Source organism: Parambassis ranga, chromosome 19 (genome assembly GCF_900634625.1).
Source record: "Parambassis ranga chromosome 19, fParRan2.1, whole genome shotgun sequence".
Classification (NCBI taxonomy): domain Eukaryota; kingdom Metazoa; phylum Chordata; class Actinopteri; family Ambassidae; genus Parambassis; species Parambassis ranga.
The window spans coordinates 7807306-7835190 of NC_041039.1; the positions used below are offsets into that span (position 1 = coordinate 7807306).

The 27885-nt window shown below is 40.8% G+C and overlaps 4 protein-coding genes across 4 annotated transcripts; 1 reads left to right on the forward strand and 3 right to left on the reverse strand.

Moving 5' to 3' along the window:
• The first annotated feature begins 1966 nt into the window (after window positions 1-1966).
• lrit1b (leucine-rich repeat, immunoglobulin-like and transmembrane domains 1b) lies at window positions 1967-27786 on the forward strand. The gene is made up of 5 exons (XM_028431450.1): window positions 1967-2048; window positions 24979-25060; window positions 25309-25769; window positions 25992-26297; window positions 26413-27786. The coding sequence occupies exons 1-5, from the start codon at window positions 2000-2002 to the stop codon at window positions 27471-27473; spliced, it is 1959 nt and encodes a 652-aa protein (XP_028287251.1). The 5' UTR covers window positions 1967-1999; the 3' UTR covers window positions 27474-27786.
• chatb (choline O-acetyltransferase b) lies at window positions 3316-11563 on the reverse strand. Its single transcript, XM_028431451.1, has 15 exons — window positions 11390-11563; window positions 10867-10985; window positions 10092-10283; window positions 9519-9637; window positions 8594-8647; window positions 8315-8495; window positions 7033-7210; window positions 6790-6959; window positions 6613-6713; window positions 6397-6525; window positions 6200-6322; window positions 5977-6118; window positions 5731-5793; window positions 5328-5465; window positions 3316-4377 (listed from the first exon to the last, which is right to left on the reverse strand). The coding sequence occupies exons 2-15, from the start codon at window positions 10909-10911 to the stop codon at window positions 4111-4113; spliced, it is 1902 nt and encodes a 633-aa protein (XP_028287252.1). The 5' UTR covers window positions 10912-10985; window positions 11390-11563; the 3' UTR covers window positions 3316-4110.
• Window positions 12394-14763, reverse strand: slc18a3b (solute carrier family 18 member 3b). The gene has a single exon (XM_028431452.1). It carries the CDS (start codon window positions 14414-14416, stop codon window positions 12848-12850), a length of 1569 nt encoding a protein of 522 aa, XP_028287253.1. The 5' UTR covers window positions 14417-14763; the 3' UTR covers window positions 12394-12847.
• rgrb (retinal G protein coupled receptor b) lies at window positions 19940-22450 on the reverse strand. Its single transcript, XM_028431453.1, has 7 exons — window positions 22085-22450; window positions 21716-21872; window positions 21388-21509; window positions 20952-21105; window positions 20740-20857; window positions 20521-20634; window positions 19940-20360 (listed from the first exon to the last, which is right to left on the reverse strand). The coding sequence occupies exons 1-7, from the start codon at window positions 22158-22160 to the stop codon at window positions 20220-20222; spliced, it is 882 nt and encodes a 293-aa protein (XP_028287254.1). The 5' UTR covers window positions 22161-22450; the 3' UTR covers window positions 19940-20219.
• Window positions 27787-27885: the final 99 nt, after the last annotated feature.

The window sequence follows — 27885 nt, forward strand, 5'->3', positions numbered from 1 at the left end:
CCTCCTCCACACCAGTCACCACTTTCTCTATAACTGTAACACCCTGACCCTTTCACGTACCCTCCCCACTACTCATTCAGGAACCTCTTCCACTGTAGCCACTCAAATTAGCCACAGCTGCTCGATGAGAGCCCAACGACTGCCGGACCTCTCGCAGAGCCGGGGCATAAATCATCCCCACAGAGCAAGAGCCGTGGCAGCCCTGAGACACACATCCGCCACCAGAGATTTACACCGCACATCCAAGCACGGTCTCGCAATCCTCTCCACCGCCGATCCTCTCCACCAGGTCATCTTCAAATTGGTTATTGATCTTCCAATCACAAAATGAATCATACGTTGCCAACACTGTTTAGATGCTATGTTTACAGTAGCGTAGCTTGTGTTACGGCTGATATGCAGTCCTGGGATGGATTATAGCTTGGAGACCATGAGAAAACAAGTACCTGGGCTGAGTAAATAGAAAAAGAAATGAGAAGCAATCCAGATGAATAGGTGTCATGTTGTCACCAGCAGAGGCTCATTATCACAAAATCTGAAGAAACTGTTGACAGTTGCTTAAAGTGAAGAGCTTGAAGTTTCACTGTGGTTATGCAACGATGTGTGATTAGGTCACTTAATATTTTCAATGACAATAATTAGATTAAGTGATGGAAACAAAATCTTTACTTAATTCTGACTCAAGATGCACTAAATTTGAATTTTATTGTGAAGGGTCCATCTAACTTGAATGGGACCGGCCACACTAGTTCTTTTCTTAGCATATAGTACATTGTGGCATAATACTTAATGGGGCCTCACTTCTCCCCCAATTAGGCTCTAATTGTGTGTGTGTAAAATGTAGCTGCTGCTCTCGAGAGGAGCTGTTCCCTCATAAATGCCAGAATGGCCATTATCAGAATTCTTCGGTGAGTGAAAACAGACAGACAGATAAAATATAGGCTTAATTGAAAGATTGTAAGAAAGGCAGTGTAATTCTTCTTAAATGTCAATATCTGAAAAACGAGACAATGGGGATGGTTCTTTCCTGTTTTGCTTTGAAAGGGAAAATGTCAAACTCATTTTCATTTTCAAAGATCATTGCACAGGTTTCTGGATTACCCAGTAATATTGATGATGTGATGACAGGTTCGGTGTTACTAATTGGCTGCTCTGTGGAGTCTAGTCGTAACTGTTTGGGATTCATGTGCACGTGTTACAGGTTACAGATGCTCATTAGGACTGTAAGACATGCTGATTTGTGAGAGCTGACATGTTCATGGTCCAACTGTAAATGATGCCCTATTCACTCTGTCACTCTTTAAATATGTTTTCATAGACACTTCTTCTGCTTTGACACTCTCTTTTATTTCTCTGGTGGTCCCATGATCATGGAGAAGGGAATGTGGATGGACAGCTCCGCTCTCCTCTGCTCCACTCTCCAGTCGATAGCAGCCAGCAGGTAAGGCCCTGACTCTGTCTGCAGCGTGGCAGACGCTTATTAGTGGTAATGTTCTCTCGTCATCCGTCTCCAGGTGGGCTTCCGCCATTGATCTTGACGCCAAGTCTTGTCACAAGCTGCTCCTCATGCACGGTAGGCGCTGGTCGCTGCCGGCGCTGCCTTTTCAATGACCCAACTGAATGTTCTGTCAATAGACCTGTGCACAGACGTGTGTGCTGTTTTTATCCCAGCAGTTCTGGAAATACTGAATGAAGCACAACGGTTTATGAAATGTGATGTAAAGTCAAGTCTTAGCAAAGTTTACCAGTTCAGTATAAAGCCATTTTTTTTTTAAAAAAACCTTGTTGTCTGTGGTTAGTTTTTCAGCCAGTTTTATATTCCAAATTTAATTGGACCATTTCATGGAAGCTTGGCTAAATGTTTAATGCTTTTGGCCACTTGGTCGACCTGGTTCAGCAGTTTAACCAATGGAGAATTAAATTTGTGTTTCTCCCTAAAGACCCTATCAGATGCCAGTGAAATGAGGCCATCTGTTGGGAGTGTGTCAGTGAAGTGGCCATGCTGCAAACAGATACCCCAATGCAAACAATTCCATGTGCATGCAACTGTAAGTGAGACTGTTTGTCATTGTTTGAATCGAATGCTCTGCAGCAACATCAACCAAGCATTATGATGCAGAAAGTGATAGAAAATTGTGTTTTTGGTTGTTGTTAGTTAGTTACTGCCTTTATGTTTAAAAATGAGGAGCTAATGGGATAGTTATGAATATTATTAATTTGGGTCAAACGAGGTGACACCCTGGCATGCGAGGCCAACAACTACGGCAAGTCCTAACCAAACTTGGTCTTATTATCTCAAACATGAAGGTGGAAAAAGCCTGTTGACCTTCCATACTACAGCACGGACTCTTATGAGAATAGAGGCTTTGGTATGGAGGTATACAACTGAATAATACAGAATGGTGCTTTGTTTATTCAGTTTTATTTTCTTGCACAATTCGTACAAATGGTATAAACACACAGCGGCATCAATACTTTCATTGATGGCTCTTAATGCTTCAATAACAAAAAATACATAGTTACACTTAATATATATTTTTATTTGTGGAATTGCATATCCATTTTGGCTACATGACATATTTTATTATTTTATTACAGCTTCAACAGGTGATGGTCACCAAAATATTGCTTTGCCTAAAAAAATAAAGGAGCTTTTTTTTTTTTTTTTTACTTTTATTCCCTCCCGTCAATAATGTGTTACACAAAAAACTGTCATGGAGCATTACATATAACAGCCTGATTATTTAGTATTTGTTTTCTCAACAGTACAACATGTGACAAATTACATACTTTTTACATTTGCCACACAGATTAGACAACAAACATCAAGTAGAAACACAATTATCATCGGAGGTAAAATGTTAAACACTGTACGTCTGAAAGGAGGTATGGAAAACAGTTTGCAGTACTTTTTTTAAGGCATTTTGTATTCCCTTTGACAATATTTACTTTATTCATACTTTCACATTGTGGACATATAAAAATACAGCTGTTATAAGAATAAACATGCATCAGTTATAGCCTTTGAAATGATCTATATGTTCACATTCACTTTGGCTGATGAAATACTGATCTTCTACAAATATGCACTGATTTGATTTGCTAGCCACCACAGACTGAACACCATATACAGAGGAAGTCACAGTTACACTTTGTTTGAGACCAAAACATCATGCATGACAGCCATGAATCACTGTAATAAGCTATGTGCATCTATTGAGCTCATTTGGCATATATATATATATATATATATATATATATATATATATATATATATATATATATATATATATATATATATATACTGTCACTGCACTTTTTACACTATTGTGTTATTGCACAGTACATCACTACCCTCACTCTACCTTTAAGCACTTACAGTATATATACATAAACACAGTGGTATGCCTCAGTCACCACCGGACTCTCTTGCTTTTAGCACAGTTCTATTGTTCCTATTGCTGTAACATAGAACACAGACACACACACACACAGAGCAACAACACGTCACACATGCCACTAAAAATATATTACATTTCCTTCTACACACAGCTCTCCATGTTACTCATTCATATCTTTAAATACCTTAAAGTGCATCATCACATACACATATGGACAACCTCTTTGGCAAACTCATGGAGTCAACACGATACAAAAATACACATGTTTAAATACAGAGTGTTGTTGATGGCACACACAAAGAGAGGTTCACATTTACAGGATGTCATAATTTCACTTAAATCTACTCTAGGCGTTTTTTTCTGTCAGAAATTGTACATCTAAGATAAATACTGGGATCATTTACTTGAATCACTCTCTGATGGAGGAGTTGACTCTCACATCAGTGTTACTAAGCGGCCATGGCTTCTGTTTCCTAAAGGCAGCAGACCAGCTAATGTCAGCCTACCAAGTCAAGCAGGGTGACTGTGTGAGGCCCTGAAATCATTCTGTTGTCCCCACATATCCAAAAGAAAACCACTCTTTTTAATATACATATATATTTACACTTAATATATATGAACTTTAAGGCTTTGTAATTGGTGGTGTGAACACTATTGCACAAAAACACATAAGGGCATCTAAACTACAGTGTCTCTCTCTCTCAGTCGCTTACTTCCCTGATTTATGAGGCTGGCCGGCTCCCCGGCTGCCATCGGCTGGTTTGGTAGCCGTGACGCTGCTCCTATTGCACAGGTCCCTGATTTCCAGCAGGCCTTCGTTCAGGGCTTTAACAAAAACGGCCGAACTTGTTTCAGTGTTTTCCCAGAAACTAGAGATGCAGAAGATGATGTGGTCAGCCTGCGGGTTGTAGCAGGCACCATAGCCGTTAGACACCACTGGGCCATAGCAGCAGAACATTTCCATGGTGGTAGGAACCTAAAATGAGATTACATTAGATTAGAGGGGTGTGTGGTCATTACATTCAGTGCCTGCAGCTCATTTTAATCTGAAAATAAATGCACACATTTGGAGTTTGCAATGTCTGTAGTCTTGCTATTTACTTAATTACCATGGTCATCACATCAAACAAATGGTTTTAGTTAGCATTAGCTCTGTTTTAATGCTAATGCAGCATTATATGATTTAGAGGTTACACCTATGTCACAGCAGGTGTATATTGCCCATGCAGGAGTGTTGAGTGTGGGACTTGTTTAGGTGGGGAGCTGGAAGCCTGAATTAAAAAAGGTAGTAAATATTTCAAGTGTGGGGTGCAAGTGCTGTCGGGAAAGCTACAGATAAATCCTAAAATGGTATTAATCAATCAAACTTTGTTATATAGCACCTTTCAGTAAAAACTTTTGTAACACAAAGTGCTTTTCAGAAGTAAAACCTCACCCCAAATACTTACCAGATACACACACGCACATACACGCACACATACCTCTATTCATTGTATAAGATAAAAGTAATAATTACAGGATAAGACACACAGACTAATTTAAGTGTATAGACTGCCTACTGAAGGCCATGGATTTTGACAAGGTTTCCAATTAATAAGGACTGTAACAGCCAGAGAACACCAGCATAAACTTTAATTAGCAATGTGCATTTTGTAAACTTATGTTGTGTTGCATTCAGACGTTTCTAGTGTTTAATGGCAATTCTTGAGAGGCCTCTCCATTAGATATTTGTTTTGGGGGTTTTTAATTGACTATAAAGCTTCTTACTTGTTACAAATGTGCCTTAAAGAAACCAACATTAGCAGGTTTGATTTCAATAACAACAAATGTTTAAATGCTGGCCAAATTCTTTGAACTTCTTTCTTCTACAACTGTAAGCACAGGATTTAAAATGCTAAAATGTTGCGAGTTTGAATTAGATCTTACCTGACTGGTAGAGAGGATGAACTGGTTACTGGTCAGATATGTCTCATCGCAGAAGATCTCCGGCTTCTCCATGTTGAGGTCCTTTGCGATCCTCAGGAGGCCGAGGAGGTGATTGTCTATTGCCATTCCTGTAATAGCCTGAAAAAAGGTTCATTGCCAGTGAAATACTGTCCAATTTTGAGTCTTCTTAGCTTAGCTTCTTAGCTTAGCTTAGCAGCAACTGAAAGCAGAATAATTGCTAACTTGAGTCTGGTCAAGCTTGTGGTTTTCTGAGCTACTTGCAATGTACATTGCATTTTGGGTAATGTAGGCTACTGTACAGAGAAGCACATAATTAATATGAGAATAATGAGTTTGCTGATATAAAATTTTCTCTGTGATAATAACAATTTTAAATACTTACTGAAATTGTATAATTCGTCTGAGCATTAATTGCATCTCTCAGTCGTTTCATTTTGTCTGAGTCCTGTTGAAGAAGTAAAAAATATTTAGTGCCATATTTCATCAGTCCTCTAACTCTGCAGGGATATCATCTGTTTGAGCTGGGAGGCTGCAGGTTTGGCCAGTCACATCTGTTTTATTTAAGCGGCTATGATGAGCAGTAATATGGGAGTTAGTGACTGGGGTGAAAGTAAGAAAAATGACTCACAGTGAAAGTTCCCCTCTCATCTGTCATGGACTGCACAAAGGCCAGAGCCTCAGTGGTGGCTGAGCGAATGTTGTCCACTCGGCCCTGTTGGAAGCGGCGAATGGACGCACTCTCATACGTGGACACAAGTCTTCCAGTGCATCTGAGGATGTGACAGATATGAGGGGCAGCACAATTGAATAAATTTCTTTTATTTAGGACATGCATATAGGATATACTTTACTTGTAAAATGCGAGTTGTAAGGCTACTTGAGTAAAGGCGTCTGGACTCATCTTTTGTTTTTTGATAAATTCTTTCCCATAAGCTTTAAATTTGAATACATCCATGTCAAGATTGTTCACGAGCCTGAAGAAGAAACAGAAAAGATGACATGTTGTCCAACAATGTACTTGTACAGTGTAGTTTGTGTAGTTTGTTACCTCTGGAGTCTGTCTCCAGCTGCTGCTAAGAGTCCTTGGATCTGTGGACTCGATTTCCAGAGCAGTCTTTTTGGAGCGGGAAGCACTTTGACACTGGAGGACTCGGCCGTCTTGCAAGAACTTGCTGTTCTGTTCACAACAAAACAAGATTTGCTTCAGCAGCATTCATTGAAATTTCAGTGGGTGGATATATCTTCCTGCAGTGGGCCTGCTTACATATATTTCATCAGGTATTCAGAGCATTGAACCAGAACGATTCCTTCAAATGGTGAATGCTCACACACCACTCCACAAACCCCATCCATTCCTACAACAAACTGAGGGCAGGTGGATTCATTATTGGTCCAAACTTTAAACCCATGAAGGATACATTTGTCTGGGATGTGGCCCTACCTGCATTGACTTGTCATACCAACGATTTGCACCATTCTTCTCACGGCCACCTCCGTGAAGCATCAGCAGGGCTCTGTTTGTATTGCTAGGTTGCAGGCCACTGGGCTCATCCAGACACACCACACACAGACAGCTCTCGATCAGAGCCAGAGAGTCTCTGTTGGTTTGGTCTGGATGAAAGAAGGAAAAAGGTGAACCAAATCTTGTATCATTAAAAATAACATGAATGTGCTAGACAGAGACCTTTTGTTAGCACTTCTCTAGCTTGTGCCCACTCTGTCCTTCCATCAGATGTCAAGATGCCAATAGGAGGAAGTCTCTCCTCAGCGTTTTCTGACATTTTTAGGATCTTCTCCAGCTGGGATAAGATCTCCATCTCATTGAGCTGCTTGCTATTTGCGACTACATCCAACACGAAAAACTAGGGAGAAAAATAAATTAGAATAATCACATTTTGGAGCGGTGATGTTTGTGGCCTAAAGTAAAAGGAGATGGGATGAGGTTTGAAAGAAGAAGGTTGCCATTTTGACTGCCATTTAAAAAAAACAATAGATCAAATCAACCTTTACTTTAGCCTGTTGCACAGTGAATAAGGACACTGGTCATTTCTAACCACAAAATAACTCCTCTGCTGCGGTCACTTAAACCTGAGACTCGAGGAAGCTCTCGGGCAAAGTGGCAGATTTAATCAGCAGTAATTAAATTAACTCTCCATATCTCCATAGGGATGAGCCTTTATGTACTGCAGCTTAAAGGGTTCCTGGAACCATTTCCAGGGGAGGGCTCTTGGGAGAGAGGTATTGGCAGCATTGGTTTATATGTGTAGGAAGATTTGAAACCACATAAAACTTAACTTATCATATAGTTTTTAAGGTCTTTTACCTGCAGTTCAGAGATCCTGGTCATGGTTGTTTTGTTGCAACAGTAAGTGTAGAATGTTCAGTGTATTTTAGTTAAAGTTTAATTTTTGTTTATATTTGTATATTTTGTAAATTTAGATTAGTCAATTTATAGCTTTATCCTTTTATCGTTTCAAGCTTAGACTTTAGTATGACAGCTTGTTCTTTCTTTTTAGGTCTTGCTTCAGATGCAGCCATGTGCAAAAAAACTGTGCCAAATTTTGTTTGGTACTTCCTGGTTAGCCAGCCCCAGTGTAATTGTCTGGCCAGTTTAAATATTTAAATAGACATCCTTGGATAGCATCTTGGCACAGTGGTCTCAGGTCAGTTTCTAGGAGAAATCTAAATTCTAGATACAATCAGTCGCATGGTTATTCAATAAAAGATCAAATAGATGTTGTGTTGATGGTGCAAGAACAGTTGATGAAACAGTTGATGGCTGTTTATTTTTAATTTGTATTTAATATCCTGGATAAACAAACACCCTCTGTTATTTGTGATATATAAAATATATGTTCGTAAATCTGATTAAGCATCCTTACATTCACTCATCTGCTCTCTCAAATAAGCAGGACACTGCCCCCTCTCAGAGTGTGAAATGTCTCGCTAAAGGCCAGAGTCCTGACCTGGTTCTTGCACGCCACAATGATGTGCTCTGGCGCCGAGGAGGCTGCATTCATCTGGACTTTTAGTGTGTCTGTCTTCAACCCCGGGTAGCGGTAGGAGGTGAAGATGCGGTAGTATTGCTCCATGCACATAGGGGTCCCGGCTAGTTGCCCTTGAGCAAAATCCACTGGTAGCACGCGCCTGAGAGACATTATTACCGGTACACACATCAGATTATACTTTTATACTTTTCATTCTAAATCCAGGATGGCAGGTAATCCATTAAAGGTTGAATTTACCCATCAACGAGAGCCTTATACTCCAACACTCCTCTGATGAGACGAGCAGCAAACCTTAAAAGAGTGAGATGGGGCAATGTGTAAAGAAAGGCAAACACACAGTGGCCTGGCCGGTGATTATAATTAGATGTACTGCCATGTCTCAAAGGACTAACAGTAATCACATTATGGTAAATTACTAGGATACAGTGCATGAGCTGTGTGTGTTTGTCTGCGTGAGAGAGAGAGAGCTCCCGTCTGTATGTGCGAGTGGGCTGTGTGGGCAAATAGGGAAAAACACAGTGCCTTGTCAGGTCTTATGTTGTATGTCATTTGTCTTGGTGTTATTATGTTCAAAGCCAGATCAATACAAAGGGAGGCAGCCACAGCGCGCCACACCCCTAAATGAGGCCTGACTAGCAGTCTCTGTGGAGAGCTTGGCCCTGTCACTCCCAATCTAATAAGTGACCGTGTCAGTAGATTACAAGCTGCTTTGGGGTGCTCTGGAAATATTCAGTTAGTGTGGCACGAGCTGACAAAGGCTAATGTTGAGTTACAGGCTGTTTGGATCGGTGTAATGTCTGGAGGACCATGGCTCATTTAATAATGGACAGAGATTCTCTCCATGACTGTATTTCAGATCTTAATCTGAGTCTACTGAGAAGAATATAAACACTGTCAGCAGCTGAAGAGCTAAAAAGGACTATATTGTCAGTGTGGGTGGATGTTTTCAAGACAACTTCAGGACACATTACAGTGATCCTTTGTACGTGATGCTTCTGTTTCTGCAGCTTCTCTTTCAGGTACAGATTTACTTGTAATTAGTCTAAATTTATGGCATAACCATCTTGTAACAAAAGAATGACAGCAATGGTAGGAAGAGTCTTTTTGACATTTAAATTGTATTTTGTTGGGAGTTTGGCAGAGCCAAACATCTACAACATACCTGAGGGCATCTTTGTGATCTCTGAAGGTCTGCTTAGGAAACACCATGACAGGACTGGAATTGACTGGCAGAGCCAGCCTGTTGTTCAGGTACATGTCCTCCAGCCAGTAGTCATACACCTGAATGTAAACACAGGAACACTCTTTTTGAGGAATGTTGCTTCATTAAGCTTTTCAAGGTATTACTTTCAGGATTAAGACCTGTGGGCATTGGAGTGAAAAATAAAAACCTTACAGTGTATCACTGCCAGATGAAAAGGAGAGGGGAGTGAGCCTCTGTGAGTGTGGGAGTGTGATAGATTTCATTGTGCTGGATGAGCTGTGGACTAACCGATCATACAGGCACTGGATGGGAAGATTAAAGTAACAAAGGATGAGCAAAGGTTCAGATAAATCTTTAGAAAGATGTGTGATTGATTAAAAACACGGTTCTTTCACTAGTCTATTATGTTGTACGTCTATTATGTTGAAGTGGCTGGGTTAGTTTTTGAACATCCAGGAACTCCTAAAGAAAAATGCATGTGTTCTCTTCCTCATTAATGCACCTGCCACAAAGAGCATCTAAGTGGTTTACCCAGTTGGTCGTTTTGTCCCTCCTCTCTAAGAGCTTTTTCTGGAGAAGCTCTCCGACGCCTCCAGGAGCTCCAAACTTCTCTACGATGGCCTTTGTCTTCTTAAATTGCTCCTCCTTCACTAGATGCTGCACGCACTTTAAGTACATGTCGAGGGTTTGTTTGAGTGGGGGCACTGGGACCTTTGGCAGCACCTAATGTCATAAAAACAAGACTAGTAAAGGAGTAATGGAAAGACAGGAGCTGTACAACTTAATGTGATTTAGTGTTCATTAGTTAAATTCCCTCACATGTTGCCTTTGTGTTGTCTTTTATCATTAGAGGCTGAGTTAATAATTCATCTGAAATGCTTCGAGGTCTGTTGGTCTCAGGGGAATTTTTTTCTTTTCAGGATAGAAAATGCAAATTGATAGTCTGCTCTGTCTGATGTGTGATCATTTGCATGCTGTTGTTAAGCCAAGTTTTTAATAATGAGTGAAATATGAATGTAATGTTCGTAGACATGAGGAGAAGATCTGTGCTAATGTTACCACAGTAATACCACAGCAGAGAATACTCTGTGTTAGAGTACAAACCTAGAGTAAATCTCACTGTCTTTAATTAGGTGTTATAGCCTTCAAATATTAAAGGCCTACTGTCCAATTGTCGCCCCTAGTGGTCAGGATGTGGAGCTTTCGCTGTCAGTGGTGCTGAAAGTCAGCATCGGTAGTTTCCCAACTTCAGCACCACGGACAGCGCTCCTCCCAGAAACACTACATTTGGAGCATGTTTTCATACCTGGCTGTCCCGGTCTCTGGCTGTCTCTTTCTCCAAGATTGGCATGTTTGCACTTCTGTCCAGTCAAAGGGGAAAATAATGTGGGAGCCCTCTGCAGAAGGACTTGAGTTCAGACTTCCCTGTACAGAGCATGTAAAGATATTTAATAGAAAGAGCAGGCAGCGCAGTACATAAAAGCAGGCCTATTGAGAAATGTAGCTACACATGTCTGAAAGTGAGCCCGCAGCCTTCCATTCGTCATCATTGTGCAGCCTAATGCAATTTGCTGCCTGCCCTTGAATTCCAGCTGCGTCTCATCGCTCAGCACCATGCACGGAGACGCATCCCGAAAGCTCTTTTTTAAAATCCATTTCTTCTTAAAAAAAATTAAAAAGCCAAAAATAATTTTTTTTTATAAATAAATGCATTTTAAAAACATCTTAACTTAAAGAAACTGTGGGTAAAACTATATAAGGAAGACTTATGTAGTGTTTTTAAAGAAGAGAGTCGTCCTCTCTCATGGGGAGAGATATAAAGTCCTTACCTGATCAGTGTAGCTCTCGGTCAGAGAAGTGTGGAAGTTTCCTTCCGCGTCCTTCCACGCAGTGAAAGTCCATGTTGTTAGAGTAAAGTTCCGTTACAGGCGATGGACCGCTCCCCTCGTCCCCGCGCGGCGCGCCATAAGGCTTGTGACTCCACATTAAAGCGCACCGTGGAAAAATATGCTGAAGGTGTTTGCGTTTACCTTCCTCCCCCCCACCCTTGAGGCAAGAAACTCCTCCCATCGAAATCTATTCGCAGAACATGTTATCTGACAGCTTGCTTACCCCCCTCACCTACAACCCTCCCACCTATATCTGAAGATATTTTTAATATTAAAAGGGGCTGAGAGTCTTTTTTTTGTTTGTCATTCAGAGGTGAAGGCACCGCGGGTCAACAGAGCTGATAGTTATGGTCCTCAGCAAAGTCTCTGAGTGTGGTGTTAAGCAACATGAGATGGACCTGTGTGAAGAAAATAAATCTATTTTTGCTTCTGGAGTTTTAAATTGCTCATTTGGGGGTTTCACGTTGTGGCTAATGTGCATCATAAGTATAGTTTTACCCATTATTTGTGTTTGCTTCTTATTTTACACACAATTATATCCAAACTAGAATCCAGGATTGGGAGAATATAATTGATTTTCCTCTACATTTAATACTTTTCAAATATAAGAATGATTTTATTTTTATTTTTAAAAGAACAAGTGAAATCAGACCGTCACACAGATCCAAACAGAGATTTATTAAAACGACAATTGTTAAATGAATACACGTTTGTTCATCTTGAGGAGACTGACTTCATTAGCTACGTCCTGACAAAATATTTCATACACACTTGCGCGCGCATACACTCACACGTTGTAGAGGTCCACGTATGTTTTTAACAATCTACATTGTGCATTATATCCACATATGTACAAAAATCCATTTATTATGATACATGTAATTTCAAATGTACAACATGAAAACAACTACAAATCAACATAATAGAAACAGTAAACAGGCCGCAAAGTCAGGAAATAAAAAATAAAAATCCACATTTTTTTAAACTAAAAAAATAAAAACAGGCTTTTGATGTGCAAGTAAAAAAGTTCTCAGACTAAAAATATATGCTATTTTGTGTAAGGGGGGGGGGGATGTGCTGCTTATAGTTGGTCCCACATTTATATATTTATATCGTTTATATCGTCTTTTTAATTTTTTTTGTAATATTCAGTAATACACACAGTAGCTGATAAATCTCTCACAAAACTCCAGTAAAACGTCCATGACAAACATCGACTTGTTCGACACAATGAAATCACAGTCAGAAAGAAAAAGAAAAACTTTGGGTCACACAATCATGATTTTGGTGATTGGGTGTTTGAATATTGCACGTCGGTACTCACATAAAAAGTTTAAACCACTAGATTATAATTTGTCTCATCTACAAATCTCCTCAGGGGAATGGTGTTTGTCCGGTCTAAGTGTACTCCGGACCGGACGATTCCTCTGACAAGGACCGCTGTGCTTTGAAGGGGTCAAACCCGTTTTCATCTACTGACAGGCAGTTCCCTGCCGAACTGTAGCCCTTCTTTTTACCTCTCCTCTCCTCCATCTTAATAGTGTCGTACAGCCCTTGCGGAGCTTCCTCTAACAGGTTATCTCTCTCTGAGTAGGACGGTCTCATTTGGCACACGTTGCGCAGCAGCAACAGGGCTGGTGCGTAAAGCACATTGACGAGACCCATGCCCAGGTTAAGTTGTACAAAACCGAGGTTGTGCACTATCTGCCCGGCAACTATAGGACCCATAGCATATGCGACAGAATAGGAAATATCTGCTATAGCATACACACTACCATACACGGAGACATGACGCACGTCCACTAAAAATGCGAGTGTGGGCAGCAGCGCAGTGTCTACCAGAGCGATGCCAAAACAAATGCCGCACAAAGGTGCAATAAGCTGCCCAAAAGTTTTGCATGCAGGGACTGTGCAGGAGCTCGCGCCTATGATTACCATGCCTACAGCTCCGTAGAACCATTGCAAATTTGGATGCTGTGCTGCGAGTTTAACAGTTATGTACACACCGAGGACGTGAGGGAAGAAGGCAGGGAGCCAGGTGAGTCCCATTTCCCACTGAGAGGAGTGCATGGTGGTCTCCATCCAGTTGGCAATGGTGGGCTCTAGAAAGGCAAGGGGGATGTTACACACTGTCAGTGCCCCGGCTACCACAGCTATGTACGGGTCAATCATGAGTCTGTATATGGGGGTGCCGACTGGCATGTTTTCTCTAGTCCTGTTGGAGAAGGGCTTGATCACGGTCAGCAGGAGGAAGCCGTCCGCCAGGCAAATGCAGGCGAGCACGATGAAGGGTACCCTCTTGCCCGCAAACTCGTACAGGACACCCCCGAAGGGAGGCGCTACCAGACTACCAAAAGAGATAAACGCCAGAGCGATGCCGAGCGCCCTGCTCCTCTCTGCCTCCTCCGTGTACTTATCAGCTATCATCGCGAGTCCAGAGGTGTCCGCGAAAGCAGACCCCAGACCCTGCAAACTTCTGGCCATAAAGAGGGTCGCATAGTTCTCCCCGAAAGCAAATATGCAGGTGGAGACGAACATGACAGTCAGTCCGATTAAAAGTGGAATGTCATATCCCACCCGGTCTATGAAAGTTCCCGACAGCGGGTTAACTAGCAGCTGGAGGATGGCTTTGGATGCAAAAAGTACTCCTATCTGGACATCTAAATTGTCCTTGTTGCTTTTGTCTTGGCTTGTGCTGTTGGCTGAACTGTTGGGGTGCATCACTACGTGGACGTGCTCTGACTGCTCACTCTCCAGATCAGCAAGATAGTCTGGAATAATTGGCACGATCACCATGTAGAGCATATTGTCCAAAAGGAGAGCCACGCAAACAATCACTAATATGATCCGTCTCTGCTGGTGAGGATCCTTCATCGCGGTGCCTAACTGCTTGGTTCTTTCGCCCATCTCGGACAGCTTTACGGCGGCTGATTTGGCCAGCCCGGAGGGTCCTCCTTCTCCATCCATGGTGTGCTTTTTATAAAAAAGTGATTTCAAGTCAGAATTGAAGTTGCGCTTCTCCCGCCTGCTGCCGATCTTTCAACACCTCGGATGACTCATTGGTGTTTTGTCTACATTGATGTAATGCTCTCCGTCCTCACCTAGCCTGTGCGTAAAGGAAGAGGTGCAGAGGAACTTGGCTGCTTCATCGGTGAAGATGGCTCTCCTCAGCTTCGTCTACTTGTCCTCGGCTCAGCCACATCCGATGTTGTTTCATGATCTCCCGAGAAGTGACGTGGTGAAATCGTAGATTTTCTGCACCTTGCAGACTTTTCGGCCTCGATTCTTCACATGGCAAACTTGTGTTTGGAGAGATTTCCCTGCTTAATTGCAACACCTCGGACGCGCAAACACTCTCACCCCTGCGTTCATACTTCCTATCACCTGTGGCACTTTTGCTCTCTGCTCTGAGACCACTAGTGACTTCGTGGCCATTGATGCACATTAACCCGCAGGTTCGGCGCTATTTTAGTCCCTTTTTTGTCTCCACTTTTCACCAAGAGCTATGACGCATCACCAGCTTGCCCCCAAGTGGATCTCTTCGCCACTTGCCTTCTTTATGTTAATTTCCAACCATGGCAGCAATCACTTCAACCAATAAGAGCCGGTGAGCACTGCAAGAGCGAAGATGGAAAAAAGTCTTATTGTTTATGGTCAGTGAGGAGCTTGACGTTGGTGTTTTTGAAAGATATAAGAACATAATTTAATAAATCAGACAGCAGCATGCAGACTCTGAACGTGACAAAGATGAAATAAAAATACCTGAAAACTCACAATTTGCCACTGAATTTACAGATTGGAATATTTTTTAAATATTTGTGCAGTTAGTATATTGGTTATCTAGTAAAGTCTAATATTTTGTCATTATTTCTCTTTTAACAGTGCACCAACTGAACTGCATAATATTTACAGTCATCAATGTCTACAGAAACATGTCAGACAGGAGAGGAGTTATATAGAACATATATTTGCATAAGAAAAGTACTATATTGCCCAATTATTTACCACTCACTTATTTAATATATTTCCAAAGTGAAGCCACAAAGCCAGATGTACGATATAACGGGAAATACGCACACAGCTCCCATTGTATTAAAGTGCAGATATGATCCACGTTGATTTAGACACGGGCGACACTTTGTGGTGACAATCTGTAAGTACATACAAGAACCTTAAAACTCATTTAATTTTTATTTATGTATTGGTTTTGTATTCAATGATATTTTAGATTAATTTATTTTATTCACATCTTAAACGTTACGCTGTTAATTCTCTTTCTCACTAGAGGGCAGTGAACGCATGCGAATAATCATTCACTTTTATTTGAGCGACATTTTTACCTGCATGCCTCATGGAGTTTGTAGTTCTGTTTCCTTCTTGCCTTCTACTTATTAGGACATTTACAAACCAAATCAAATCATGATAAGAGAAGTGATGTAAAATAGGGTAAATTTATATATTAAATGATATAGCCTATTTACAAAAGCATGAAGTATTATTTAAATTCTTATGTGTTGAATTATACATCAGTATTATTAATCTCCCATGTTTGTTTGTAGTGAAATAATGTAACTAAATATAGATTTTAGTGATAATAGTTACTGCTTTATATAGTCCAAAATATATTCCAGAACTGTCTACTAATACAGTAATAAACATAACAAAAAAGAAAAAAAGTAGGCTGATTTACTGTATATGACTCCTTTCAGTACATCTATTGCATATATTTCTGTGGTGGAACAGAGTATGGGATGATGCTTTGAGCAGACAGCGTGCTCAGTGGATTATCTGCAGCAGAAAACACAACATTAATACACCAACAGCAGGATTAACACACCACAGAAAATAACTGACCAATTTCTCTAATGAGAGCAGCCTGGCACTTCTTTATATCACACTCTTACAATGCAGCCATGCTGCTGATATATTATTATACAGATATGTCATTTGCAGAGAGAGGAGTTTTATAGTGTTTTTAAGATTTGTTTTAAAGAAAATTGATATATTGTATATTTACACACACAGTCTATACAACATGTCAAACATGTTTGTTTATGTTTCTATATCATCACAAAGATCAAGAGCCTTTGTTTACTTTTTTCACAGCTTTTCTGTTTGCACTGTATTTTATGACTTTACTACCCTTCACTAAAGTGTATTTGTTTACACTTGACCAGATGTTAGAGATGCTGGTTGAACTGTAATATTTAAATCAATGATAAAGAAAAAACTTCTTGGAAATGATGCAAAGTTTCCCTCGACATCTTCATGGGTTGATTAGGGGCCTTCATTATGTATGTTTGCTATCTCATCCCTTATAACAGCATGTAGGCATGTATCAATACCAAGGATAAACAAATACCATTTTTTTGGTTTATACAGATATGGTTTCAGATTCAGTATCATATTGTAAGGCTTGCAAACATGCTGGTGTCAGTCCTCCACACAGACAGGACAGAGAAATTTGCTTATTAATTAGAGACAAATTAAAATGAAAGCATGTCCCCACTGATTATCTCTTATTATTTTTGTTTAAACTGACACAATAAAATCACAAATGAAAACCATAAACTCTAATCTGACACTGTGTCTGTTTATACTTATTTACAGTAATTGAACAGAGAGGCTTTGTTGCCCTCTTGTGGTGAAAAGATGACATTCAACACAGCTCTATCACTCCACCTTTCAACAGGCCCTCTGTGATTCTCTACATGTGTGCTGTTTGTGAGGGTGTCTGTGGTGGGGCCAGAGGGGATGTGTGATAGTTCCTCAACAGGTGGAGTCTGATCACACAGTGAAGAAATGATCCCTGACTTTGGATATCCTATGTGTTGATGAAAGGGTTAGTGACTGTGCAGATGATTTCTGATGACTCATTCGAATATCTTGGTTTAGGTTCTCTGATGTGAAGACAGTATGAAAGAAAAAGCCTTCAAAAAAAGCTGCAGTGTTCATACAGTGTGTGCTCCAATTTCACTTTACGTAGAAACCACAGAGAGCCTAGTGCGCTCCCTGTAGGTCTTCATTTTACATACACACACACAGAAGGCTTATGTAACACATAAGCTTAGATGTTGTTTTGTTGAATCACATGACATGTATCCTTCCTGACCTGTGGACTCATTGTATATGAAGGATAATATTCAGCATAAACATACAGGGCCATCATTTGGTTAATCATTAATGTGGGAGTTTATACAAACAGGGTTTTCCCCTCAGCTGACCTCAGATGGTTTTACACTGTTTATTTTTCTTGCTCAATCCAAGGCCTTGTGGTATTTAATGTTTGTAAAAAATATAATCCAACTGCATCTGTGGCAGGTCATGATGTTTTCTGCAGAAGTGTATCTATCTGTAAAAGCAGTTATGACCTTTATAATATAAAGCTGACATCTTCAAAACTGAAACTGTACATGGCAACTTTGACTAAAGTTTAAAATAGGGATTTTTTTATGTAATTATACTTATGAGTCAACTTTAAAACTTGAGCATCAGACTACTATAAACGTACCTAAGTCAATACTATCTGAATGGGCATTTTAAAGAAAGAAAAAGCTATGCACCCTCCTGTGGTCATGTGAGGGATTGCAAAGGCAGAGAAGCATTGATGGGATTGTCCTTGTTGTTTTAAGGTCTGACTATGATTGACTAAATCTCTCTGAACATGTCATGTGTAACATCTGTGGTGGGGATAGATTTTGTTTTTCTAAAACCATCTGTCAGTGACCAGTTTTATATTTAACACACTGTCTGTATTTAAGCACACAGGCCTGGCACACCTTCACCTCACCTTGTGGGAGTCTAAATCCTGACTCTCACTGAAGGAAAAGTCCGTATTTATTTATTTGTTCTCAATGAGGCTAAACGTGTCTGTAACAAGGAGTTCTTCCTTACTTCCTGTTGCTATTTCTATCTGCAGCTCTGACCAATTTAGATCACTAGTCTACGCATGCTGTGTTTTAATCAGACGTCAGTCAACAGGACAACAGTTTCCAAGAATGTAATGCTAATCTGTTGGATTCTTCAGTCTTTCCTGAGAAAAGCCCAGGATAACCTCAGGTGAATGAGGAACAGTTGATTTTTGAGGAAGGACTTGATAATGCCAAATAGGACATCCCGCACTAAAGAGTAGGCTGCATAACAACATAACAAGTTAGCTTTCCAGACTTTTTTTTGTCACTGATTGTTGTGGTTACATAACAAATGTAAAGGCCTTATAGTATACCACTTTGTGACAAGCTAATGTAAGCACTAGGTGTCCCCAAAATGTGCAGATCACTTTAAAATCCATTACAAATTAATTATTTTGCAGTCAGCTATCCCCTTATGACATCATAAGGGGCTGCACAATTATTCTGATATATATTCTATGGGTTTTAAAGACAATAGAGATATATGATTATTAACTGATTACATACAAAAACACAATGTCAGAAAGGCAGACATGCAATGTCAGACATGCTACACTGTTCATCTTTGTACTTTAGCATGCTTACATTTGCTAATCATTGATAACATGAAAAATAGTACAGCTGAAGCAATTGCATTTTACCCCAGTCAGAGGATTAAAAAACCTGAGTGGAACATGAAGCCAAAATGTCATGGCAGCCTGTTAAATGTCAATATTATCATTGCATGATAATATCATCAGGTCTGTAGGATTGGTCTGGGGACCCTGACTGTCTGTAATTTATACATTTTTCATATTTTAGACTGAAAAATGTTAGCATTTCTATCTAATAGAAAATATTGGAATCATTTCATTATTTTTCTGATCTGTGCATTTGTTTTGAGACCTGATAACACTGAAGTTCAATATAAGCAGTAGCTTGTTACTCTAATTTTAAGCAGCCACCAGTACTATTTCTGGATGCTGTTTGTCATTAGGGCCTCAGGCTGCCATTGACAGTGAGAGGATTTCACCTGCTGACGACCGGCCTGCTGGCAGAGGCGTCACTCACTCGGGTTAGTGTAACAAAGACTTTATCTCACTGTGGCTTATTTCTGAAGTGGATGTATTTAGCTCTTCAGCGCTGGTGCTGCAGCACTTGTCACAAAAGGTGGCACATAAATGGCCAGAAAGGGAAAAAGTCACTGACAGCAGGGATAACATTTATACTTAATAGCTACCTAAAAATGCGATTATGTGCACTAGGTGTGTCAAATGTGTTGCATAACAGTCTTTGTAAGTAAATGCCAATTTAGTGTATATTTTATATCAGTTCCACTGTTCAGTAATTCAGGTTAAGGGTAATAATCTGAGATTAATGTAGCTAATTTGCATCCACACATTTTAAGCAGCTGGAAGTATGGAGCTTATTCCTTTATGATGTCATAAGGGGCTACAAACATGAAGGGCTCAGTAAGATACATTTATCGTATACGTTAAATAATTAAAACTAATGACAGAATTATTTTTTTTCTGGGAGCACACAGTAATATTTGACAAATACTATATACAGTATGTCACCTGTGAAATAAATAGAAAGGTAGAGAAGCAGCAACATCCGTGTTTATTGTGAGTTGTTAAATGTGGACAGAGGAGCACCAAGAATGCAAACATTTTTAAAAACTGCAGCACAATTTGTAGATTTACATAAAATCCAGCATCAGGTGGTGCGCCAGCTCCAAACGGAGAGAGACTGTCCCTGGTTTCATCTACAGTTACACAATTCTACACAGATCTACATGGCTCAGGGATGTTTGCTGTAACATCTGAGTATGTGTACATATATGGAACCTATCAAGCAGATAATGGTTAAGCTTTGTTTCATTTGGACTTCTTGATGACTGGTTCAACAATCTTCTGTCCAGTGAGGAAGTGCCAAACACCGCCTCTGTAGAACTCATTTCCAAATGAGTAGAGGAGAGCGTTGAAGATTGGATTTGTCTTTGCAATAACTGGAAGCAGCTGCAAAAAAAACAAAAGAAGCACCTGTTGCTGGGAGATTGCTGGAGTTTGTAACAAGCAGTTTAGCCAGACTGCTTTTATCAGGAATGAAACTGCTCATTTCCCTATAAAACAGGGAAATGAGCAGTTGTTTGATGTATAATTTCCACACAGCACTCACCATTCGTAGCTTTGGAGAGACTAGCTTCACATTCTCAAAGCAGGCGTAGACACACATGATGACGTAGGGGCCCCAGCACATCAGCAAGACCCTCAACGGCAAGCTGGTGTTAAACTAGAAGAGAAGGTTCATTGTGCCGCGTACAGCATAGTGAATTTTGAAGTAAAAACTGTGCTGCATGCTAGTTTTTTTTTTTTTATAAAAGTGCGGCATATGTACCCTGTGTTGATGGACCTTCTTGAAGTGTTTGTAGATGGCGTCATAACACGACATCATGGTGAAAGCTGGGAATGCCAGGTACAGCACCACCAGCATTAGCATGTAGGTTATGTAGTCCCTGTATGAAAAGGAAGTAACATGGAATATTGCAGATAGTTGCTAAAGACATTTACAGCGTCAGCTGATGCAAATATGTATTATTACAACTCCACCTGTCCCCTTTGGTGTAGTCCAGTGTGCAGCAGGTCCTCATAGGCTCAAAGTCATAGACTCCCCATCCCATGAGAGGAACGGCAGACCAGAAGATGGAGAGGATCCAGATTATGCTGCTCATCATCATCGCCGTGCTCCAGAACAGCTTCTGTCCTGCAGAGTAAAATGATGTACAATGTAGGAAAACAAACAACAGCTGTGACACAATCCGAGGCCCACAAACCCAAACATGAGTAAAACTGCTCCGAGCAGCAAATGTCTGATGACCCAGATAAACTGATGACTGCAGATTTAAGGTGCAATCAATAATTAGCTATTTAAAAGTTTAAAAAATACAAAAACACAGTGCAGATTATCTACCAGGCTGGTTGTTAGACGATTTCTATGCTGTGGGGTTATGACGGTATGGCATGACGTGAACTTCACTGTACTCACTGGTGCAGTACTGGTGGTATCTGTCCCACGCAACCGCAGCCAAAAAACTGATGGAGGAGAGGATGGCTATCATGCCTTGGAATGCGTGAAATTCACATCCTTCCTGACCGAATGGCCAGGTCCTATAGCAGACAAAGAAATGAGTCAAACTTCCAGCACGCAGGAAAATCCATGGCAACAGATCTGCTTGTGAAATGTCTGAACAAGTGGGTTTAGGCTTGGATTATGAAGCTCAGAAGCTTCTTATTTACCATGTGCAGGATAATATTAAATGCTGGGATTTAAGGGATTCCATTGAGAATTATAATGATAACAGTGCCCAGTATACCTGACATAGCTGGCATATGCAGCTGTGAGTCCATTTATATTCAAGCTGATGTCAGCCAAGGCGAGATTGAACACAAAAAAGTTGCTGGGAGTTCGCATCTCTTTCACTGTGAGGAAAGACACGATGCTGATGGCATTGAGAAAGAATCCAAGCAAGCCTGGAAGAAAAAAGAATGAAAGAGAAGTCCCTTTAATCAGTTGTAAAATAAAAGTACCTTAGAATAAAACATAAAAGTAAACAGATACATTGATTTGAATAGTCAATACAACTATCAGTGCTTCAGAATTGCTGAATTTAGGACTATTAGAATTTGGGATGAACTGTTCCTTTAACTCAGACACGTCTTCCTGCTTTGTTCGGTCCACTCACCCGCAACAAGAAGAGCCGTGCCGAATGTAAACATGTCAAACTCCGTGAATCCCTCCGGTAATGTATACGCTGCCATTTTTTAAAACGCACAAACAAAACTTTCCAAGTGGTGTTCCTGCCTTTGTGCGAACAAGCGTCTTCAACAAAGCGTCGCCTTATAAAGGCTCTTTCACGTGAAAAAGCATAAAGAGACTAATCTTAGTGAAACAAACCCCCGCAGCAATCCTCTGAAGAATGTCCTAACGAGCAGACTTCTGCAAACTTTCTGCAAGTTTGTGCTAAAAACAAAGTTTTGTCGCGCAGAACTATGTGCAGGGAGGCCAGCATTTGTTACTTAATTCATGTTTGCGAGAGATAAGAGAATGGAAGCATGGGAAATGTTGTTTTTTATCTGAAGTGGGTGATCCTGAAGTTTCCTCCAATGAAGGGGGGCTGTTCCCTCCATATCCGGATCAGTTCTGAATAACACTCACTTAAAAAGTTGAGTAGATCTATGTTAAATTGTATTTTAAATTAATGTTATTCTTTTTATATGTGTGTGTGTGCCTGAGTAAATACATGAAGTGTAGAAAACAAACCTCATTTTTATTCAAGAGTCTGACGAAAGGCAAACTTTAAGTGACGTTATCAAGTTCAGTTGCTGATTGCTTCAAACTCTTACTTACTCTTACATTTCCTACCCAAACCATTCAGACTCCCATTTCTATAAACAAGCAGTGGATGAGTTTCTACTGAAAGACTTTGTACTTTGGTGCTCCATCAACTTCCTGCTTTACTCTCCATGTGCTGTAAATAGCTTTTTATTGTAATTCCACTCAGGTTTGGGTAATTAGACACAATTCCTTACAGATAACTAAAAAAGAATGCTTGTTTTTTTTGTTTAAGCCACATTAAGTGTAAAAAGGCAGTTAAGAAAATCAATGAGACCTGGACAAATGAGGACAGCAGGGAAGTGACCTTTGGCACTCGTAGCAGCCTTTTAAAATGTAACAGTTGGGCAGGGTCTGATTGCACCACTAATCCTGGTGCAGATTACCACAAACTCATTAACTATGAAGTAATGATGTGTCCCAATGGACTTCTAATACCCTTTTTCTGAAACAACCCATATTGTCCTGAAAGCTCAGCAATAAAAAGAGCTGCAGCGCGGATGCTGCGTCAGCTGCTGTCACACATGCAGAGATGCTGATGTTTCTCAGCTCACATCTGGAGCAGCTGATTTCATATCAGAATATTTATCTGCTGACTTTAATCCGAACGAGAGGCCTATGAATGCGTTTGTTAGCAGCCGACGGAGCGGCGTGACGCCATACAATTCAAAACATTCAACATTCAACATGCGACAATCTGTTAATCTACTGCAGCTGAGCATGATGAAACAAGAGCCGGTCTGAACCCACTCAACATGAATACACTCACTGTAAACTGTAATCTAAACCTGAGAAGCCTTGTTTTCTGTTCTTTTTTTACTAGCAAGATCTGGACTCTATCCATATAGGCCTACAGCTGACTTAAATATAGCTTCTTTTTACGCTGGTTAAATATTTTTCTACTGGCAAATGGTTAATTACACAAACATAATCTGTTGGTTTTGCAGTGAAACAAAGGTTTCAGTGTTGAAGCTGCATTTGCACCAGCATACACTGAAAACAGCAGCAAGTATTGCCGTCACCAGACATTAGGACTGAGAGTAACTGAGAGAATGATAGACTGACCTCTACATTTTCAGCATCATTTTTTAAAAGCGACGCCCTAATCTGAGATCTCTCACTCCCACTGAGGTCACACAGGGAAAGAGTCTGTCAGTCAGGTCTTCCTGTCTGGGACAGGCCTCCTGAGAGAAATGGAACAAAGATGTATAATTAAGAGACAGGGAGATGACTGGATTAAAGGATTTGAAAATCCTCAGTGTGTCTTTAAAACCTCTGCACCTGTGAAAAAAACCCACACTGTGACACACATCTGTCATCCAATCAGACACAGACGCACTCTAACTGAATGAAAGACAAGGCACAAAATACAGAACAGCAAGAAGACTTAAAGATTACATCTAGGATTTTTTTTTCTATAAAGAACATAATTCTGCACCTAAAAAAGGAGAAATGTTCACCATCTGATCAGCTGGACGAGGAGACTCTAATGTAATTACTCCTTATTTGGTGCTATTGACTGGTTATCTATTTTTACTCTCCACTGCCATCTTGTGGTCACGAGTTGCTTTTGGAAGTTTTAACGTCATGCAGACTGTTTATAGTTATTTTTCCATGTAAATGTAAATATTTAATATAAAACAAAACAGTCTGAGGACATGAAAACATGCAAGCAAAAGGCAGAAAATGATTTTTAAGATATTCTTGTGCTTTCATATAAGTTATAATCTATTTTTGATCTATGTTTGTGTTGCTATTAGCAGGAACAAAATGTCTTGGGAAGAAAAAACATGGCAGTATTGTAACAAAGGTTTTGAAAAAAATATACAAAAATCTATTTTAAATTTTTTATCATTAAAAAAGGGGCCAAATTTGTTTAATAATTTACCGTCCAATTAACTATTGACAAATTCCTCTTTGAGAATAAAAGTGAAAACCATGCAGCCTATCAGCTTCCAGGAACCAATAGCCTAATCGTGTGAATGAAAATAACCCAAGTCCTCCTCTAATCCCTGCCTATCCTTTTTATCTGAGGATTCAGACCAGGCGGAGCAGTGTGGTGCTGTGAGCCTGCAAGCCACCACGATGCATCTGTTGTCCCATTAGACCCAGCAGCACCCAGCCTTATTTTATTTTATTATTTATTTATTTTTTTTTAATTGTAGTTTAGCTGCATAGTGTTTAGCTGCTTGCAGGAGAAAAAAATGAGTCGACATTTTGCTGCTGCTTTTTGTTTGGCTTTAGTTTTTCTTCCTCTGATGAGCAGCTCCTGTCCTGCACAGTGCAGCTGCTTCTTCCACAAGTTGAGTGATGGATCAAAAGCAAGGTAAATACATTTAGAGTGGTTTTTTTGCACAAGTCTGTTGTTGTGTCCTGCGTGCAGAATTGATTTTCCTGTATTCAGTCACTCTGTATAGTGGAGGATTAACTTAAGGAGTTGCTCTTTAATCTCCTTTGCTTGTTACAGAACAATAGGCTACTACGGTTTTCTCAACATAGAGCAATAAAATTGTTTCAGAAATGTATTGTTAAATATCATAGTATTAATGATTATATTTTACTATTTTCTTGCAGGAGCGTGCTTTGCAACGATCCAGAGATCACTGTGGTCCCTCCAAACTTCCCCATCGACACTTCAAAGCTGCGCATTGAGAAAACAGCAATCACGCGGATTTCTAGCGACAGCTTCCATTACCTCAACAATCTGGAGTTCCTCTGGATGTCTTTCAACTCGCTCAATTCCCTGAGTGTTGACAGTTTTCGAGGTCTCTACAACCTGGACGAGCTCAGGCTGGACGGAAACTCCCTCACCTCCTTCCCCTGGGAGTCTCTGACCGATATGCCCAACCTGAGGCTCCTCGACCTGCACAACAACAAGATCTCCACCATCCCTGCAGAGGCCACCACTTACATAAGGAACATCACCTATCTGGACTTATCCAGCAACAGTTTGACCACCATCGCTGCCGATGTCCTCATGATGTGGCTGAGCATGAAGCCATCCCAAGATGCGGATTCTTCCAAACGAATTCTGGGTAAGAATCAAGCTGACACTTTAGAATACTGAAAAGATTTCAAGCTGCCTTTCATGACGGCTACTTCTGTGACAGCAGCAGAATTTGAGTGGATTAGTCTAATTATAGTTAACCATGTGGAGTGTGTCAAGTTGTCAGATTAAATCTAGTGCCCAGTCTTAAAATAACAGTGTTACATAAGTAAACTGTACACAATAACAGGTTTTGTCACTTCCTCTGCAGGTCTACATGACAACCCATGGCTGTGCGACTGTCGCCTTTATGATCTGGTCCAGTTCCAGAAATCTCCCTCATCATCAGTGGCCCTGGTAGACACCAGGCTGAAGTGTTCCGATCCTGAGAGCCTATCAGGGGTTCTCTTCACTGAGGCAGAGCTGCAGAGATGCCAGAGCCCTCGGGTGCACACAGCTGTGGCCCGTGTTCGAAGCTCACTGGGCAACAACGTCTTGCTGCGCTGTGGCACAGTTGGAGTCCCCATACCCGAACTATCCTGGAGCCGCGCTGATGGCAAGAAAATAAATGGCACAGGTGAGCCAGAAACACATCTGTTTGTTTGTTTATCTAGGTGTCAATGAGATTAAAGTTATTCTGAATGGAGTTTATCTGCTTAACTCTCTGAATGCCTGCTTTGTTATTTTTTCAGTTCAACAAGAGATCTCAAAGGAAGGCATTATTTGGTCAATCCTGAGTGTGCCTGCAGTCTCCTACAGAGATTCTGGGAAATATGTGTGCAAAGCCACCAACTTTGTGGGCACTGCAGACGCCATCATCTCCTTGGTAATCACAGACTCCTTTCGGTCAGAGGAAGCAGGTGGTGGTGTCTCCAAGAGAGGAAGAGGAAAGAAAGCTGGTGGCATTGGGAGAGCGGCGTACCAGGAGAAGCTTATCGCCAGATATGTTCCTCCACCTACCACCACAGCTGCCCAGCCCATCATCGAACGCCTTAATGGCAAAGGTGCAACTGGGAAATATGAGATTGAGAGCTACAGTGTCTCTGATGATGCTTCTTCTCAGGGCCAAGGCAAAGACCCTGAAAAGCCATTGGAGGTGGATGCTTTGAGTAACCTGGCAGCTAATGCCTCATCCTTACAGCAAGCCCCTGAGAAAAGGATAGTGCGTTCTGTGAAGGTGATTGGTGACACTGACCACACCGTTTCTCTCAACTGGCGAGCCCCTACTGCCACAAATACCACAGAATTCAGTGTCCTTTATGCTATATTTGGTGAGAGAGACATGCGTCGGATCAATGTGGGTGCTGGAAAGAATCGGATCACCATTGACGGCCTTGTGCCAAAAACAAAGTACATTGCTTGTGTTTGCGTAAAAGGCCTGATCCCGAAAAAGGAGCAGTGTGTAATCTTCTCAACAGATGAGGCCGCAAGTGCCAGTGGCACTCAGAAGCTCATTAATGTGGTGGTCATAACAGTAGCATGTGTGATTGCTGTCCCCCTGACACTGATTGTGTGCTGCGGGGCACTAAAGAAACGTTGCCAAAAGCTGCTGGGGAGGCAGTCCAAAGAAATGCAGGACTCATATGTCACATTTGAGACCCTCGGTCCTGGGGGCAAAGCTAAAGGCATGGAAGGCGAGTATCTGACAAGGCTGAATCCTGATGAATCCAACAGACTGCTCTCAGCCAGATCCAGTGTGGACTCAGAGGCCACTGCCAGGACTGAAGGGCCACCTAATGAGTACTTCTGCTAAATCCAAACGTATGCCTCAGTTTGCAGAAGATGCACTTTGTTTTCTAAGGCCTGTGATGGAAGTAGATGAACTGTTATGCTCAGCCACTCTACAGACTCTAATGATCCACTGATAGCTCTGCCCACACTGGATGTGTGAAATTCTGTTTAACAGCCTTGTGGGAATAAAAACCACCATTCATCATTTGGTGGACAGCAAAAAGGGAAAATACACAGTGTCACGGTTTTAACAATCATATGCGGTGTAAATGTGTACAAATGATTTTTCATTATGCACTTTGAAAGGTGATGTTTTGCAGAGAAAATGTCTTGATGCCCTGAATTCTCTTAAACCTAATGGTTATTTTTTCGAAGATGATGTAACCTCTGCAGTATGTGTTTTTTTTTAATCTTAAAACAAAATATTTATAGAA

Coding starts and splice junctions, on each gene's coding strand:
- lrit1b (XM_028431450.1), top strand. CDS start 2,000: ATGCTGCAAACAGATACCCCAATGCAAACAATTCCATGTGCATGCAAC. Junction 25,770..25,991: donor TTCTTCCAAACGAATTCTGG/GTAAGAATCAAG, acceptor CTTCCTCTGCAG/GTCTACATGACAACCCATGG. Junction 26,298..26,412: donor CAAGAAAATAAATGGCACAG/GTGAGCCAGAAA, acceptor TTATTTTTTCAG/TTCAACAAGAGATCTCAAAG.
- chatb (XM_028431451.1), bottom strand. CDS start 10,911: ATGCCAATCTTGGAGAAAGAGACAGCCAGAGACCGGGACAGCCAG. Junction 8,496..8,593: donor TATAAGGCTCTCGTTGATGG/GTAAATTCAACC, acceptor AATGTCTCTCAG/GCGCGTGCTACCAGTGGATT. Junction 5,794..5,976: donor ATGAGAGGGGAACTTTCACT/GTGAGTCATTTT, acceptor CTTCTTCAACAG/GACTCAGACAAAATGAAACG.
- slc18a3b (XM_028431452.1), bottom strand. CDS start 14,416: ATGGATGGAGAAGGAGGACCCTCCGGGCTGGCCAAATCAGCCGCCGTA.
- rgrb (XM_028431453.1), bottom strand. CDS start 22,160: ATGGCAGCGTATACATTACCGGAGGGATTCACGGAGTTTGACATGTTT. Junction 21,873..22,084: donor CACGGCTCTTCTTGTTGCGG/GTGAGTGGACCG, acceptor TTTTTCTTCCAG/GCTTGCTTGGATTCTTTCTC. Junction 21,510..21,715: donor GCATATGCCAGCTATGTCAG/GTATACTGGGCA, acceptor TGTCTGCTATAG/GACCTGGCCATTCGGTCAGG.